The sequence below is a fragment of the Pseudogymnoascus verrucosus genome (assembly GCF_001662655.1).
Source record: "Pseudogymnoascus verrucosus strain UAMH 10579 unplaced genomic scaffold scaffold_19, whole genome shotgun sequence".
NCBI classification, from domain to species: Eukaryota; Fungi; Ascomycota; class Leotiomycetes; order Thelebolales; family Thelebolaceae; genus Pseudogymnoascus; species Pseudogymnoascus verrucosus.
Window position 1 is genome coordinate 442539 of NW_017263670.1, and position 16261 is coordinate 458799.

The 16261-nt window shown below is 51.8% G+C and overlaps 8 protein-coding genes across 8 annotated transcripts; 6 read left to right on the forward strand and 2 right to left on the reverse strand.

The window, feature by feature from the left end:
- Positions 1-164: 164 nt before the first annotated feature.
- Positions 165-2048, forward strand: VE01_04931 (uncharacterized protein; the record flags this gene model as incomplete). Its single annotated transcript, XM_018274397.1, has 1 exon — positions 165-2048. One exon carries the CDS (start codon positions 165-167, stop codon positions 2046-2048), a length of 1884 nt encoding a protein of 627 aa, XP_018130732.1.
- A 174-nt stretch (positions 2049-2222) lies between these two features.
- Positions 2223-4024, forward strand: ALG10 (glucosyltransferase; the record flags this gene model as incomplete). The annotated part of the gene is made up of 4 exons (XM_018274398.1): positions 2223-2375; positions 2430-3063; positions 3108-3245; positions 3291-4024. 4 exons carry the CDS (start codon positions 2223-2225, stop codon positions 4022-4024), a joined length of 1659 nt encoding a protein of 552 aa, XP_018130735.1.
- A 656-nt stretch (positions 4025-4680) lies between these two features.
- Positions 4681-6342, forward strand: GAL7 (galactose-1-phosphate uridyl transferase). The gene is made up of 2 exons (XM_018274399.2): positions 4681-4909; positions 4986-6342. The coding sequence occupies exons 1-2, from the start codon at positions 4809-4811 to the stop codon at positions 6034-6036; spliced, it is 1152 nt and encodes a 383-aa protein (XP_018130734.1). The 5' UTR covers positions 4681-4808; the 3' UTR covers positions 6037-6342.
- ERG28 (ergosterol biosynthesis protein) lies at positions 6331-6872 on the reverse strand (the record flags this gene model as incomplete). Its single annotated transcript, XM_018274400.1, has 2 exons — positions 6331-6732; positions 6810-6872. 2 exons carry the CDS (start codon positions 6870-6872, stop codon positions 6331-6333), a joined length of 465 nt encoding a protein of 154 aa, XP_018130729.1.
- Positions 6873-7081: 209 nt separating this feature from the next.
- VE01_04935 (uncharacterized protein) lies at positions 7082-8407 on the forward strand. The gene is made up of 2 exons (XM_018274401.2): positions 7082-7283; positions 7343-8407. The coding sequence occupies exons 1-2, from the start codon at positions 7143-7145 to the stop codon at positions 8201-8203; spliced, it is 1002 nt and encodes a 333-aa protein (XP_018130728.1). The 5' UTR covers positions 7082-7142; the 3' UTR covers positions 8204-8407.
- A 303-nt stretch (positions 8408-8710) lies between these two features.
- VE01_04936 (uncharacterized protein) lies at positions 8711-10430 on the forward strand. Its single transcript, XM_018274402.2, has 2 exons — positions 8711-8912; positions 9169-10430. Exons 1-2 carry the CDS (start codon positions 8891-8893, stop codon positions 10350-10352), a joined length of 1206 nt encoding a protein of 401 aa, XP_018130731.1. The 5' UTR covers positions 8711-8890; the 3' UTR covers positions 10353-10430.
- Positions 10431-11314: 884 nt separating this feature from the next.
- VE01_04937 (uncharacterized protein) lies at positions 11315-13639 on the reverse strand. Its single transcript, XM_018274403.2, has 3 exons — positions 12976-13639; positions 12511-12916; positions 11315-12438 (listed from the first exon to the last, which is right to left on the reverse strand). The coding sequence occupies exons 1-3, from the start codon at positions 13358-13360 to the stop codon at positions 11730-11732; spliced, it is 1500 nt and encodes a 499-aa protein (XP_018130730.1). The 5' UTR covers positions 13361-13639; the 3' UTR covers positions 11315-11729.
- Positions 13640-13865: 226 nt separating this feature from the next.
- Positions 13866-15532, forward strand: VE01_04938 (uncharacterized protein). The gene has a single exon (XM_018274404.2). The coding sequence runs from the start codon at positions 14350-14352 to the stop codon at positions 15367-15369; it is 1020 nt and encodes a 339-aa protein (XP_018130737.1). The 5' UTR covers positions 13866-14349; the 3' UTR covers positions 15370-15532.
- Positions 15533-16261: the final 729 nt, after the last annotated feature.

Genomic DNA, 16261 nt, shown 5'->3' on the forward strand with positions numbered 1-16261 from the left:
TTTTTTCCTTTCTTTCTTTTCACTTCATTCTTAAAGAGAAGTCCCTGATGAGCTATTTCTTAATATTCCTTTGTTCTCTGTTGTCGCTCGTGTCTCTGTTGGTCGTGTGCTGCTCCGAATAGACGACTGAAGCCTGGGACAAACGACCCCGCCGATTATTCGTAATGTCAATCCCTACAGCATTCGCAAACGCCTCTGGCGACGACAACCTCCTGCCTCCAGTGAATCAGCTCGCCATCCTCGATGTCTTCTTCCCCGGCTTCTCCACGGTCTCTGCTGGCCTGTCTAAATACCTGCAGATCGACATATCCTTTTACCTCCCTTTCATCGTCATCTGCGGCGTTGTTATCTACGCCTCAAATTATGTCTCTGAGCACCTCTGGTCCAGTCTCCAACACTACCTGATGTCCACGGCCGATATCCGCATCGACGACGAGATGTACAATTACGTTATGGGATGGGTGACCCAGCAGAAGTTCTCGCAGGTCAATCGTCGGTTCATCGCGAGCACGAATGTAAACTCCCGCAGCTGGTTCATGTGGGTCGAGAGCCGCGATAATGAGCGTGAGGGAGAGGGGGTGGATGAAGTCGACGAGAACGGCATCCCAATAGAGAAGCGAAAGCACAGAAAATTGCAATATACACCCGGCCTCGGAACGCACATTTTCTGGTACAAGGGAAGGCTCATGGTATTTCGCCGCAATGCCCACGAACGAGCATATGGCCCTATCTCGGAGCGCGAGGAGATCTCGATCTCGAGCTTCGGGCGCGACCCGACTAAGCTGAAGGAGCTGCTGAACGAGTGCCGCAAATTATTCCTCGACTCCGATGAAGATAAGACTGTCATATTTCGCGGTGGGAACAAGCCGGGAACCATGTCGGAGACAGCTTGGGTGCGCAGCACAGCGAGAGTGTCTCGGCCCATGTCAACGGTGGTTATGGACGAATCGGTCAAGACGGATCTGCTGGAAGACATGCGAGACTACCTACACCCGCACACGCAACGCTGGTACTGGAATCGTGGAATCCCATATCGTCGGGGTTACTTGCTGTACGGAGCACCAGGGACAGGCAAATCGTCTCTAAGTCTCGCGATCGCAGGATACTTCAAGCTGAAGATCTACATTGTCAGCCTCAACTCGCCGTCAATGAACGAAGAGACTCTTGGGACGCTGTTCTCCGAGCTGCCGCAGCGTTGCGTCGTATTGCTTGAAGATATTGATACAGCTGGCTTAACGAACGCAAGGAATAGTGAAGCTTCTGAAGATGCAGCTGCAGCAATGGCGGTCAAGAAAGTACAGAAAGATCCTTCGCAGCCGCCCTCACTTGTCGCCGGAGCTCCGCCAGCAGGCCGGATCAGTCTCTCTGCTCTATTAAACGTGCTTGATGGTGTATCTAGCCAGGAGGGTCGTATTCTGATCATGACGACTAATCACATTGAGAAGCTGGATGACGCCCTTATCAGGCCTGGCAGGGTGGACATGACAATTAAGTTCCAGCTATCCGATGCGGCGATGATGAGGAAACTGTTCACGAGTATTTTCACGAAGCTAGAAGGCGACTTTCCACAGAAGAAGACCGCACTGCTCGATTCTCATGTGAATGGTGCTCTGCCTTTGAAGGGCGCTAACCTCCAAAATGGGCATGCAAAGTCAAGTGGTGTAGAAAAATACAATGCTGCCGATCAAAATATAGATGAGGATGAAGAGCGCCAAAAACTTGAGGCCAGAAAAATAGAAGCTCTTGCAGAGTCATTCACGCTGGCGATGCCAGAAGGCGTCTTCAGCCCGGCTGAGGTCCAGGGCTACCTGCTGAAGCACAAGAGAAGCCCCGAAATCGCCGCGCGGGAGGCGGCAAAGTGGGCTAAAGACATGATAGACGAGCGAAAGAGGAAGAAGGAAGAAGAGGAGCGCAAAACGAGGAAGAGGCTTGAAGACGCACAGGTTGCTGTCATGACTGCACAGGCGGCAGCAGAAAAGAGGATAGAGGAGGCAGGAAAGAAGGGGGAGGACGATAAGAAGGATAGTGATGACACTGATGATACCTAATGGTTTATGACTGACATTGAAAAATATCCACGGCTACTACTAATAACTCAATCATCTCCCCATATTCTAGATGATATAATTTGTAGGGAAATAAGAAAGAAATATTATTTGGATCGAGCTGTCTGATTGAAATCACGTGACCAAAGCCATCACAACAGCACCCGTGCACCTAACATGGCATCAAGGGGCATGTCGTCCAATAACCACGACACCAGCATCGCCATGGCAAAAGCACTCCTTCCCCTAACTCTCACGGGGGGTTTCTTGGGTGTGCTGAGTACAGCATGGCTCCGTGCGGTCAACAGCAATGTCCCGTCTCCTTACATGGTACTATACGACCGACTCGCCATATTCCACTGAAACACGTGCTGACGAACATAGGACGAGATATTCCACATTCCCCAGGCGCAGCAGTACTGTGCATCTGATTTCTACACCTGGGACCCGAAGCTTACCACGCCGCCGGGACTGTACGTCTTTTCGCTGCTGCTGAAGCCTGCGACACGCGCGGGGTGCACGGCCGCGGAGTTGCGTGAAATCGGTGCTGTGGCGCTCGCGGCATTATTGGTGGTGTGCTATTTTCTACGGAGGTCATTGAGTGGTGATGGGAAGCGTGTGAATCGGTCGTGGCAAGTCGCGCATGAGGCGTTGAATGTGTGCCTATTCCCGCCGTTGTTCTTTTTTTCAGGGCTGTATTATACGGACGTGCTGTCTACACTTGTGATTGTGGTGGCGTATTTTGCATTCCAGCGGGGCGCAGGTGGTGCATCTGTTGGAGGGGGGCTGCTAGCTTATGGGCTGGGCGTTGTAGGATTGGTGATGCGGCAAACGAATGTTTTCTGGGTAGGCGTCTTTCTGGCAGGGATGGAGTGGGTTAGAACTTGTACGGATATGGCAGCAAAAGGGCCAACTCGGGGAGGGCAAGGGAAAGACGCAAGTTTGATAGAAAGGGTGCTAGGCCCGTATACGCGTGGCGAACTGCATGATCCGTCAATCGAGGAAGCCGGTCCTTTGGGTAAGTCTACTATCCACATCGTGAGAATGATGCTAACGAAGCAGATTTTCTCTACTGCCTCATTAGCATCGGCATATCAGCCGTAAGCCACCCGATAATCGTAATTTCTCGGCTATGGCCCCAGATCGCACTCCTCCTTTCCTTCGGGGCCTTTGTCGTCTGGAATGGCGGCGTCGTATTAGGTACTCTCCCTAACCCCCTTTCAACTCCAACTCTGACAGAACTAGGCGACAAATCAAACCACGTTGCGACCCTCCATCTGACGCAAATGCTCTATCTTTGGCCTTTCATAGCCTTCTTCTCCTTCCCCCTATTTCTTCCTACCGTCATCACCGCCCTCTCTCCGACCTTCCCTAGAGCCAGCACTCTCGCCTGGGCCCTCCTCGCTATTGCGCTCAGCCTGGTCATCGTCCATTTCAACACGCTCATTCATCCTTTTACCCTCGCCGACAATCGGCACTACATGTTCTACGTCTTCCGGTACACGATCTTGCGGCACCCACTAATAAAATACGCGCTCGCACCGATATACATCCTCTTCGGGTGGTTCGTACTACGTACGCTCTATAGACATGAGCCAATTTCCTTTGGTACTACTACAGGCCTACAAGAAACACGACGACAGGGGAAACCGTCCTGTTCTGCAATGCAAAAGAGCGAGAGAAATCCAGCAGCGGAGACGAAGACATCGTTTGCGCTCATCTGGCTCCTTACCACAGCTTTGTCACTAATTACCGCCCCTCTTGTCGAGCCACGATATTTTATTCTTCCGTGGGTGATATGGCGGCTGCATGTACGGCCTAGCCACGGGTCCCTCGCAAGTGTGAGTGTGGAGTGGACTAGGTTATGGGGAGAGACGCTGTGGTTTCTCGTAGTGAATGTTGGAACATGTGCTGTGTTTTTGGGGAAGGAGTTTGAGTGGGCGAGTGAGCCAGGGAGAGTGCAGAGGTTTATGTGGTAATGGAGGGCTGTAATAGGACGTGGGAGTGTTTTTGTTGTTGATGGGCCTTGGTTGAAGGGGGCAACTGGACTTGTAAATTATGCCACCGACAAGAAAAATATTGGTACAGTAGAGATAGATATGAGCTCATCTAATTCAGGACAAGAACTATCCATTCGACTGCAGTTCTCAGAATGTCCCGGACTATTTTATTCACTCCCATCATAACTAAGAAAATAAAGCTTATAGGGGCGGGCTGTGATAGGGGGAGAAGCCAAGCGCGATAAGTAAAGTAGGAGTTTTGTAAAAATTCCTAAAAAGGATATGGAACATGTAAAATAAAAGAAAGGACGCCTTACTAGTGTTTTGTCTGAGAAATATCTGAAAATATAAAGCTTACATGATTTTTCACAGTTTATAGTTCGTATATCTACAGATTTATTTATCACATAACATAATCTTATATCTCAATGGCACGTTGCGCGTAACGTGGGGAGTTTGATTGAGGGGTATAAGGTACGAGAGAAGTACTATAATTGTCGGCTAGACTGATAGAGATTTGAGGTACTAGCCAAGTATCTCCCGCCAATTGTGTCTCATGATTCGTGGAGCGGTTGTCTCTCCGACGAACCCCACTGCGGGATATGGCCTATCGATTTTCTGCCCCCCTCACGACCCCTCATCATCCTGCCCTCTTAACGTCTCCTCCTGCTCTTCTTTGATTTTTATATATCTCAGTATATAATTACTTGTATCCTGCCTTCTGTATAATATTCCCAGCGAGTTTAGCTGAGGCCCAGCAACCATGCCAGACGCAATCCTCGACGATATCTCACATCGCCGCTACAACCCGTTGCGGGGGAGCTGGCTACTCGTCTCTCCGCACCGGACGAAGAGGCCATGGCAGTGAGTTCCCATTATTTACTGCGCCTACTGATGGCCATTTATCTTCAATACGCGCGCTTCAGCTAACAATTGCCAGGGGCCAGCAAGAGACAGCCTCGAAGACCACCCTGCCCGAGTACGATCCGGCATGCTACCTCTGCCCCAAAAATAAGCGCGCCCAGGGCGATCAGAACCCAGACTACAAAAACACCTTTGTATTCGTGAATGACTACAGCGCCGTCAAGGAATCCCAAGCCGAGTACCACCCAGAAGCAAAGGAAGGCGACCTCTCATCCCTCCTCCTCCGCGCCGAACCAGTCACAGGGAAATGCTACGTCCTCACCTTCTCCCCCCAACACAACCTCACCCTCGCCGACCTGACTCCCGCGCAAATCCTCCCTGTCGTCCAGATGTGGAGCAAAATCTACGCCGCCCACCTCTCGCCCAAGTCGCCCTTATACTCCCTTCAGCCCGCAACGTCCGCTGCCTCCGATCCTGACTACGGCGTCTCGGCCCCCACTGCACAATACCGGTGGATGCAAATCTTTGAGAACAAAGGCGCCGCCATGGGTTGCTCGAATCCCCATCCCCACGGCCAGGTCTGGACCACCACCGGCACACCCGAAGAGCCAGGCCAGGAACTCGAACAGCTGCAGAAGTACCGCTGCGAGCACGCTGGCCAGAATCTGCTGGCTGACTATGCCAAGCTCGAGATGGAAAAGAAGGAGCGTATCGTTTTCCAGAATGCCTCCTTCCTTGTCGTCTGCCCTTGGTGGGCCGTCTGGCCATTTGAGACGCTCGTTCTAGCAAAGACTCACAAGCGCGCGCTCGTCGACCTCAATGACGCAGAGAAGCTCGACTTCGCGGAGGCGATTGCGGAGGTGACACGCCGTTATGATAACCTCTTCGAGACGAGCTTCCCGTATAGCTCGGGGATTCACCAGGCTCCGCTGGAGGGGACCGAGGAGGAGATCAACGCCTCGCACCTCCACATGCACTTCTACCCACCGCTATTGCGCAGCGCTACGGTGAGGAAGTTCTTGGTGGGTTATGAGCTGATGGCTGAGCCACAGCGGGATATCACGCCTGAACAGGCCGCGGCGAAGTTGAGGGATGCCGGAGGGGAGCTGTATAGGAATTCGTTGTGATTTAGCCCGATTAGATTTAGATGGTGAGGGTGCATATCGTTGATGTCTATATTGTGGAACTTCGGCCAAATTCAACTGCTCAGTGTGATGCAAGTGAGCGAAGTGAAGGTCATTTCAAAGTCTGATGAATATGTGAGATATCGAGGATCAGCGGTGAGGAGTAGTCAAGATTGAATTGGACACAACATCCAACTGGAGTTTGGGATATTAGGGTCATTAAATTATAACTTGCTTATGAAGAAATGCCGGGTCTTTGTTCACCCAGCCTCCTGCCAACTAACTCTATCCAAACCTCTATGCAGCAACATAGAACTCCTTCTGCATCAACATCCATGTTATAGTTGAGGTGCTGACGACTATTGGCCCAGCAAGCGGCGAACCCCACTCCGCAGTTCCGAAAATGAGCCACTCGCTCGCGAAGTGCGCGAAGGCAACGGCGTATGTGCAGAGCGCAAGGGCGTAGAAAGCCGGGTTATCAATGTTGTAAGAGGCGAAAAGGCGGACAAGGGCAGCGATGAAGGTCCAGGTTCCGAAGGTGCGAGCGGAAAGGGGGGTGACGAGCGGGGAGTGCGGGACAGGGGCCGAGGGGGTGGCAGGGAGGGCCTTGGGGCGCGCGGGGTCGATGTTGTAGATGCGGCGAGTGTAATAGAGGGTTGCGAAGGATTGGACGGAGTTGCCAATTGCGACTATGGAGGTCTGGTAGCAGTTAGTTGGTGATGCGTTGGGATGAAGCTTGGAGCTTCGTTGTGACGCGGATAGGGGTTGCGACGTACAAAGAGCATCCACTTTGGGAGGAAGCCCGCATGTTGGGGCAGGTATGGGAGTATAGCGTCCATTGCTTCGTGTAGTGCAGCGTCACAGCTTGTTTGTGTGGGTGAGAGGAGGAAGCGTTATTAATTAATATGTTGAGGGCCAGGAATATCATCAAATGTTTACATTTTTCGGACACTGTACAGCAATATCCCATGTGAACCGTGCACGGACCATCAATGATGCGGTACCTGTCGTGTACGACACAAGCTCTCCCAACATATTTCAAAACTGAAATCAGCCCAAGAAACATTCGACAGATAATTCACTAATACCACCGCCATACGACCAGCAAAATGGCAATCGACGATATCTTGGCTGCGATTCCGAAGCCGGTTACGGTTGGATTCGCTGCATTGGGTGCTTTGTGGCTGGGCAGGAAGGTCGTCAGCTACATCGCCCTCCTCTTGGACCTCTTCATCCTCAGCGGCACCAATGTAAGGATAACTCCGCAGAATTTCTTTCTGGAACAGAATAAGCTCTGACACATCTATAGCTTCGCAAGTATGGGCCAAAGGGCACCTGGGCAGTCATCACCGGCGCCTCCGACGGCCTTGGCAAGGAATACGCCCTCCAGCTCGCCGCGAAGGGCTTCAACATCCTCCTCGTCTCCCGCACCGAATCCAAGCTCGCCACCCTCTCCCAGGAGATTGAGACGAGGACGCCAGCCATCAAGACGAAATACCTTGCCATGGACTTCTCCAAGGATAATGCGACCGACTATGCCAAGCTGAAGGCGCTTGTTGACGACCTCGATGTCGGAATCCTCATCAATAACGTCGGACAGAGCCACTCATACCCCGTCCCGTTCCTCCTGACGCCGCACAAGGAGATGCGCGACATCATCACGATCAACTGCCTTGGCACGCTCGAGGTGACTCGCCTCATCGCACCTGGAATGGCCCAGCGCAAGCGTGGACTCATCCTGACAATGGGCTCCTTCGGCGGACTTCTCCCCACGCCGCTTCTCGCTACGTACTCGGGATCCAAGGCATTCCTCCAGCACTGGTCGACGTCTCTTGCATCTGAGCTCGGCCCGCAAGGTGTGGACGTGCAGCTTGTGCTCTCTTACCTCGTGACTTCCGCCATGTCCAAGATCAGACGCCCATCGGCTATGATTCCCAACGCTCGCAACTTTGTCAAGTCGGCTCTCGGTAGTGTGGGCCGCTCAGGTGGTGCAAGGAAGACCGCGAACACGTCGACACCGTACTGGAGCCACGCCCTCATGCAGTGGTGGATTGAGAACACGAGCGGCACGAGCAGCCCAACAACGGTGGCTATTAACAAGAAGCTCCACCAGGATATCCGAACGAGGGCATTGAAGAAGATTGAGAGGGATGCGAAGAAGAGTACTTGAGACATGAAGGGTACTTAATTAACTTGGCGAAAAGATTGAAGTGTGGATGGACGGCTTATTTTAAAAATAGGGGTGATGACACTGTATGAGATAGGGATATGGGATGGCATAGTTTAGCTTGGGGAGTATAGGGGGGGAGGGGTAATGGCGGCGGTAAATTTATGGAAGAGGTTGAGTCTCATAACGTAACCAACAAGCTACGAGTTCAGTATATATCATTGTTCTGTTAGACATCGTGACTCCTTTGCCCTTTCTAAGCCTGGTGATAGCATCAACTCAGAATAATCAGGATAGACCCGTTGTATGCTCTCCTTTTATATTGTACTCGTAAACTACTGTTTGGAGACTATTTCGATGGGAGGAAGGCGGCTGTAAACCGTCTTACCGCCTGCTGCGCCACACCTGTCAAAGTTCTTATCGGCTAATTCGCCACACTGATAGCGCGGGGTACATGGGCCTTGAGGGGACTCGTCAGCTAGTACGTAAGTACAGTACAGCCCTCGACGACGACGACGCCTGTTTCTTTAGTGGTACGAGTTTGAAAACTCTCTTCTTTCCATCTTTATATTTATACAGTTCTCCTGTGCAGTCACCGACAGCAGCACGAGAGATACTGGTTTACATTTACAGAGACGGCGAGAGGAGAGAAAAGAAGAGAAGAGGATAGTACTGATCAGATCATTCAACATGCCCGTTCACGTTGCCAAAGGTACGCTTGTCAGCTCTCCTTCCGTTCAGTGATCAAAAACCCGGCTATGGCCCGATTTGCGGTGGCGGTATACGCAAGCATCAAGTAGCCTAGTCGCTCGAATTCGCTCTCTTCAATACTCCCATCTGCTTCCGTTGATTCATACTTTCTCACATCACATTCCATACCCATTTTCACAATCCTCCGAGTCGTACGACAATAACCATGAACTGTCCCAACCGTCCAACGAATCCCTCTTCTAACTCGGTGCCTACAGGCGCCATAATCGCCATCTCCGTTATTGCCGCCACCGCCGTCGCCGTCTACGAATCCCCCGAGGTGCGCCAGTTTATTCTCAACCTCCGTCGACAAGCGGCACATACCCTACACAACCTCGGCGACAATATCGAGCCTAGAGAGCGCCGCGAGGAGGAATACAATCAACAGCCTCTATTCAATAGACCCGAGGATGCAGAGGGCGTGGTAGAAAGAGACGGCGTTGACGCCGACGATGCGAGCAGGAAGAGACAGATGGAGGAGCTGGCGTATTGGAACAGGCTGAGGGAAGAAAAAGAAAAAGAAAGGGAACAGAACCCACCGGCCGAAGGGCAGAGGAAACGCACACGCTCATCGAGCTTCGGTGACTTCCTCGCGCAGGATGGCGACCAGGGAACCTACGTCCTTCGCAGTGGAGCGGAGCCTGTAGCAGCAGAGAACCTTGTGCACCGTCATGCTGGAAGAGGCATCGATCGCGGCGCCATGTTTGCCAACCCCTTTGGTGACGAGCACGGTATTGAGCTCAGCTCGCGCGAGGCAGGGTGGGGGTCGCAGATTGATCAGTCGCAGACCCTGATGACGCCTGGGAAGGACGAAGTGATGTCCGTGGCCGATAGTGATGGGCTGTACTGCGCGTCTGACAATGTGATCCGTCGACCTGCTGGGATTACTGGGGCTTCCGCGCTATTTACTGCGCCCGTGCCGTTCCAGGTAGGCGAGAGGCCTGTTGGGATAGTCGAGACGCCATCGCTATTCAGCGCGCCTACACCTTCGATGAACCAAGAGCTACTCATCGACGCGTCTGAGTCTAATGATGCAGCGCCAGTGGTCTCTGAACGGGCAGTACCCGACGAAGCCGAAGAGACACAATATGCGACATCTGCCTCGCGCATGCACGCGGATGGCGAGACCGACGCGTATGCTGCCATCCACGCTTGGGCTGACGGTGCAAACAGCACGGCAGGCTTCTACTCGCCGCTCCCGGCCACACCGCAAGTGATCTCCGAGGCGTCAGATGGTGGATTTGGGAGCGACGCCGCATCATCGAATGGTGCTGCGACGCCGAAGACGTCGGATTCCGTGTCTCTCGTCGGAGGGGAGAGTGGGAGCGAAGGCAGGAATACGCCAGGGAGTTGGACGGAGGTCGGGAGTGTCGTTAGTAGCATCGAGGGAAGGGTTGTATAACTTCTTAATTATGAATAGGAATCGGAATTAGTGTAGGCGTAAGGAATCATTTCTTCTATAAGGGAAACTATAGTCTAGAAATAAGAACTTTTATTACTATTACCTTTACTCTTACTCTTCTTTATTAGAATGTAAAGCCGTTTCCTTGTCTTAGGCGTGCAGCAAAGCTATGCCCATCTGCTAATATATACAAGGATGCCTTCTAATACAGTGCTATAATAATGTTTCCTAAGCATGCTATACTATGCTATGCTATGCTATGGAATGAGGCTGCTGTAGCAATGGGGGTTTTAAACCTCGTGATTCTAAATACACAATCATTTGGTATACCGGCATGGACTAGATGGCATTCCCGCGCACCTTCGATACTAAGCAACCACAAAACTTCAACGACGTCGATATCTTTCTGGGCTCTACTAGACCGATCAAACCTCGTGATGGGCCGACGGAAATGGGCTTTATCCTTATCATCACATCGTGTGATGGATACGTGATGGATTCAAGGCAAGCTGGTGCAGGGGATCAGACTTAGACGAGTAAAAACTTTCTAGACTTAGAACAAGTGCTTCAAGAGATGGAACGAAGATACATCAACGCTTTAGTGGGTGGTGTTCACGTACTGGCATTGGCATTCCGGTCAATTGTCTTGACAAACCTTCTAAACATCCTTAACTCATCGAACCCACGACTTCAACAAGGCGACGTCATGTTCACACCCGAATACGCATTCCACAAAGCTAAGTCTATAGAAAACGACCGCATCGGCGATATCTTCGCATGCATGACCAAGTATGGCTACCTTTGGTTTGCTCGGCAACATTTTCAGCATTATGTTCCTGTCGGTCTGAATAGCCATTTGCGTGGGAAGCTGACAGAACTCATATCTGATCATCTCCATCGAGAACAAATATCATGGTAAAACTAAGCCGTCAATTTTAAAGTAGAGGGGATTACTAGGATACCTGAATTCTAGTGTTGCATAGCAATGACTATATAGCGTTATCTTCTCATTTGCTTTCCGCCATATTGTATTCTCAGCCTGGCAGAGCTGTGTGGAGTACGCCGGCTAGTTTCTGCGGGATGTAACAATAGGAAGATCAAGGTGAGTCAGAGTGGAAAGTTAAAACCTAGCTTTTCGGCCGTATCATAGTTTCATACAGCATAAACCTTATTTCTACCGTACATGATCGCTTTTGCGGTGGCAAATCGGTGCCTAGTCTACTTCTCGTCTCCGTCACAGAATCAACGACTGGACCTTTGGCTTCGGTCATGCAAGGACATCTGTACCTCGACAAGGGCGTCAGTGCAGAGTACCCATGATCAAGCCTAGGGGTAGGCATAGAGGTCAACAGAGTGCTAGATAGATCTCGTCCATTACTATATCGGAACAATACTTCTGTCCCCTGTTTCCCCGAGACATTGGTTGAAGACCTCTATCCCTGGGCCGTCATGAATGCTATCGATCCACATGGCTTGCCTCAAATTATTCTTTCCTTCGAACCACGTCCTCCCTAGACTGTCCCGGATTAGAGGGCGCAGTCTTTGCAGAAGCCAGGTCTGATCAGGGCCTCGGAACACAGACGTTGCCCCCACCATCAAGGCCCACGCGAAGAGATAGCTCTCTCCGGCGGTGCTGGGTGTAAAGGTCATGCAAGCTTGTCGGAGTTGGTTGGCCAGACGCGGGTACTCGAATTTGACACCAGGAAAACCCCAGAAGATAGTTGTTAAGAAAGCGAGGAGTGATAACCGGAGAAGCTCGGGGAAAATGTCGTTGTCCTCAAATTCGAGCATGAGCAGTCGGGATTGAATGTATGTTATGAGATCCTCGAGAGACATCTCCCTTATCCTGTGACCGGAATCGTGGCTATCGTTGATAAGCTGTGAGAGGTCCTGGACATCCTTCAAGATAGCATAGAGCCTCCTTTCTAAAGTCCGCACCACAGAGCGCGAGCGGGAGAAGCAGGACGCGTCCGATGGCTTGAGCCGGGCAAGTTCAGGTGAACTGTCGAAAGCTGAGTCGAACGACGCAGCATCTTGGTGAAAGGCTAGATTCGCGCCGGTGCAGATGCTGTGGACTAGACCAGTTCTTCCGGCGTTGGCAGGTCAGCGATTGGCCGGAGCCCGAGAAGCTGAATATAAGAGAGAACTAGCGACTTACCGGTGAAGTTTGGATTGAAGCAGAGGGTGACTTGCAAACGATTCTATGCCACCACGCAGGTCGACGATTTTCTTGAGACCCATCACGTGCATGTGGGCGGACTCTACGTCTCCAAAGGACTCGGCGATCAAGGCCAAGGCCATGACGACAATGGTTGTCGAGTCGGTCAGTGCAGTGTTCGGATCAGATAGTTGCTTGTTAAGCTCGTGAATCATCCTGTAGGCGTGAAACTCCGTCCTCTTACTCTTCTGCCCCCTCAAACTATCTAAAGAAAAAGACGTCATGTAAAGGATGGAGTGCAGGTAGGCCAAGTCGAGAAGGGCCCAGTGAAACCAGTGTGTCTTGGGAGTGTCAGGGCGAGAGTACCTCACGATCGGGTACATTTCATCTTTCATGTACGAAAAATCTGGAGGACAGAAGGCGTCAGGGGCAGGGCGTGCTCATGGTCGGAGGGGAGAGACGTACATGCGCATAGCAAGCTGCGCGAACTACTATCGATGTCTTCAGGGAACTTAATGAAAGTGAACATGTCGGCAGCACCGGGGACCATTTCTGCATGTCTGATGCGGGCCAGAGCATCCTCGTCAGAGTCGAGCAGCTCACTTCGTGTCCGAGCTCCGTGGGACTCTTCAGAAGAATCACTGTCTCCTGCAGCATGCTGCGGCCGTTGTATTCCCACGGCGGTAGCCGCGGAACGGCCCTTCACTCGACCAGGAAGAGCTCGTGTACGGGTATTCTTCCCCCGCATGACGTGACTCCGTATGAGCTTACGATCTCCAGCAGCCGCCTGACCATAGGCGTCGGCGGCGACAAAGACAAACCCCTTAGCCGCTCGTGGCCCCTCGAGCATCGTTCCGTTGGAATGTACCGGTACCTTTAGACGGGGACAGAATCTACCCGGGCACACCGTTGCAAGGCTGTTTGCTGGCAAGAAGTAAGTTTGCCAAGGTGCCAGTATCACTCAGATGGAAGCTAAACCACGGGGTATCTGCCCAGGTGGGGCTGCAAGCGTGCTCTCGTCCATATGAAGAATGTATATGGTGCCAAATATCGGCATTAAAACGGCGATGGGATGGGTGGCGGTATGTTCGGCTGGTTGTCGTCCGAATTAGGGAAACAATTGAAGGAGGTAAGTTGCCGAGAAATTCAGAAGATCCTTGCTGTGATATTTAGTTTGCCCCGGAGATAAGATTGTTTCCCTTTTGTGGCCTTAGCGTAAACGCTATGCCACCACCCCACAGTTTCGGATCCTCCTCCCTGCGAATCTAGTAGGTACCTGTTGAGAAATATGGAGCTAAGCTACTACGTAGATCTTAGGCACCGTCGCTTTATTAATAGCTTCTTACCGTTTTAGGGAAACAATCAACTGGGCTTATCAAGCAGTGCCATGGCTTAGTGCAAAATGCTAGTTGCAGGTAGAGTTCTTGGATTGTTTACTTAATGAGGATAGGATATTCGGTGCAAGCTACGGCAAAACTAAGTTGGTCTAATCTAGGCATAGAAGCATGCAAGAGCCAAAGGCCATGCGCCCTACACCAGTGGCTGTTGATGAGAACACGCCATGGCAGTGGGATTTGAGTAATTCACCCCTAATATACGGATCATAGACATGACACAGACACTTCATGCGCTTCGAGGCTTCCGGTTCTAGGCATGTGTGAGCTTGAGCTTATAAATCCGACATTTAGTGGAACCGCTCTGTAGGAGCTCAAACGCACTGCTGGTATAAAACGACTTGCTTCCTCTCTCAAACTGACAGTCACACATCATCAACCTACCACAACAACACCATCCCATCCTCTTACTGCACAAGTCAGACCCCATAAGAAATCCATCGCAATGTCTAGATACACCGCCTCCCACGCTAACCCCCAGGGTCCTGGAGATGCGCGGCCTACGGCTCTTCAGGTCGTTGAGGACGAATGCCTCATCGGCAAGCTCACTGGCAAGGTCGCCCTTGTGGCGGGCACAAACTCTGGTATCGGTGTCGAAACAGCGCGAGCTCTCCACGCCGCCGGTGCCACTCTCTACCTTACTGCCAGAGACGCCGTCAAGGCCCAGCAGGCCGTCGACAAAGTCAAGAACGGACCCGGCCCCAAATCGGATGCGCCCGTCCACGGCATAGAGCTGCGGCTGGATTCCCTCGCCTCGGTGCGAGCAGCTGCCATGGCCTTCCACGAGAAGAGCGACAAGCTTAATCTGCTCATCCTCAACGCGGGCGTTATGGCCACGCCCGAAGGGAGGACCGAGGATGGCTTCGAGACACAGTTTGGCACGAACCACTTAGGCCACTTCCTCCTCTTCCAACTGTTAAAGTCCGATCTGCTCGCAGCCTCCACGCCTGAGTTCCAATCGCGGGTAGTTGTTGTGGCCTCCGCCGGCCATCGTTACGGCAAGGTCCGCTTCCATGACTTCAACTTCGAAAAGGACCCTTACGACCCCTGGGCGTCATATGGTCAATCCAAGACGGCCACTATCTACCTCGCCAACGAGATAGAAAGACGGTACGGGTCTAAGGGACTGCACGCCCTCCCTGTGCACCCGGGTATTGTCGCCACCAATCTCTCTCAGTATCTCAGCCAGGAGATAGTAGAGGGGATGTTAAATGATGAAACAAGGCATAAGACCATAAAGAGCGAACCCCAGGGAGCGGCCGCGGCTGTTTATGCTGGGCTGAGTAGGGAATGGGAAGGTCGAGGCGGCAAGTACCTCAGCAACCTCGTCGACGAGGGACCGGCGGATACTACGGGAGACTGGTTGAATAACGAGGTTGGATATGCCCCGTGGATTTACGACGAGGAGTCTGCAAGCAAGCTTTGGAAGGCATCGAACGAGCTGGTAGGCTTTAAGAGCAAGTGATAGGATCAGCCCTAGCACACTCGGTTCTTAGTCTACGTATCTGCCATGTATCCTTCTAGACTAAAACGCAGGAACAGAGCTAGTAGCATTTATCTAGTTCTACATTTAAATTCAGTTTTAGTGTTTTAGTACCTCTTGTTTTCTCTATATACTATAGTCCTACATTTATTATACTGTCTCTATAGCCTAATAGTACTCTATCTTTATTATTTATAATCTCAGTCGCGAGGTATGCCATGTGGGGTTTGGCGCCCTCCCGATCAGGGAAGGTGCGTGTACAGGCCTGCCGCCGCTTTCAACTATAAGAAGGTCGCTCCATCCCCCAACTCTGTCCCTCTCCACTATTGCTCCTTCCCTCCCAACATTCTCGCACCTGCTTCGCTCATTTGTGCGACGCTTAGCCCCCTCCGTCCCCTTCAACACCACACTGCATGACCCCGCCTAACGGATCCCCCTGCTCAGCCTCGCTGCAGCTGAAAACCCGCAGTGGCACATAAACGCTTCTGCAGAGCCACAACCTCAATTTACGCCCTTTATACCAAGCTCTCTGCGATGGCAGCAAGCTCTTTGAGCATCAACCTCTTAGTCGTCAGATCAGTCAAGATGCGAGTTCGAGCTGAGCTGCGTTCCACTCGACCTGCCTCTATTACGCCCTTCCTCCTCCCTGTGCACATCTGAATCCCTGGCATGTGCAATCTGCCTCGAGTGCCTTGCGTGTCAATGTGTGCAGTTGGCGAGCGAAATCGACGACCTTCGATAATTCTGCAACAGTGGCAACAATGGTCTCGTACCCAGCCTAGGGAACAGCTGCAATACCTCCAACAATGGAGTCGATTGCAAGGATAAGTCAGTGGATACCTGGTGTAGGTTCATTGAGGCCATCGGGTGCTGA

Excerpts from the sequence above, each read along its gene's own strand:
- GAL7 (XM_018274399.2), top strand. The coding sequence starts at position 4,809 with ATGCCAGACGCAATCCTCGACGATATCTCACATCGCCGCTACAACCCG. Across the intron at positions 4,910-4,985 it reads CGGACGAAGAGGCCATGGCA|GGGCCAGCAAGAGACAGCCT; the intron begins GTGAGTTCCCAT and ends AACAATTGCCAG.
- VE01_04937 (XM_018274403.2), bottom strand. The coding sequence starts at position 13,360 with ATGCTCGAGGGGCCACGAGCGGCTAAGGGGTTTGTCTTTGTCGCCGCC. Across the intron at positions 12,917-12,975 it reads GCGCAGCTTGCTATGCGCAT|ATTTTTCGTACATGAAAGAT; the intron begins GTACGTCTCTCC and ends TCTGTCCTCCAG. Across the intron at positions 12,439-12,510 it reads CTTCAATCCAAACTTCACCG|AACTGGTCTAGTCCACAGCA; the intron begins GTAAGTCGCTAG and ends CAACGCCGGAAG.
- VE01_04935 (XM_018274401.2), top strand. The coding sequence starts at position 7,143 with ATGGCAATCGACGATATCTTGGCTGCGATTCCGAAGCCGGTTACGGTT. Across the intron at positions 7,284-7,342 it reads TCATCCTCAGCGGCACCAAT|CTTCGCAAGTATGGGCCAAA; the intron begins GTAAGGATAACT and ends ACACATCTATAG.
- VE01_04938 (XM_018274404.2), top strand. The coding sequence starts at position 14,350 with ATGTCTAGATACACCGCCTCCCACGCTAACCCCCAGGGTCCTGGAGAT.
- VE01_04936 (XM_018274402.2), top strand. The coding sequence starts at position 8,891 with ATGCCCGTTCACGTTGCCAAAG. Across the intron at positions 8,913-9,168 it reads GCCCGTTCACGTTGCCAAAG|GCGCCATAATCGCCATCTCC; the intron begins GTACGCTTGTCA and ends CGGTGCCTACAG.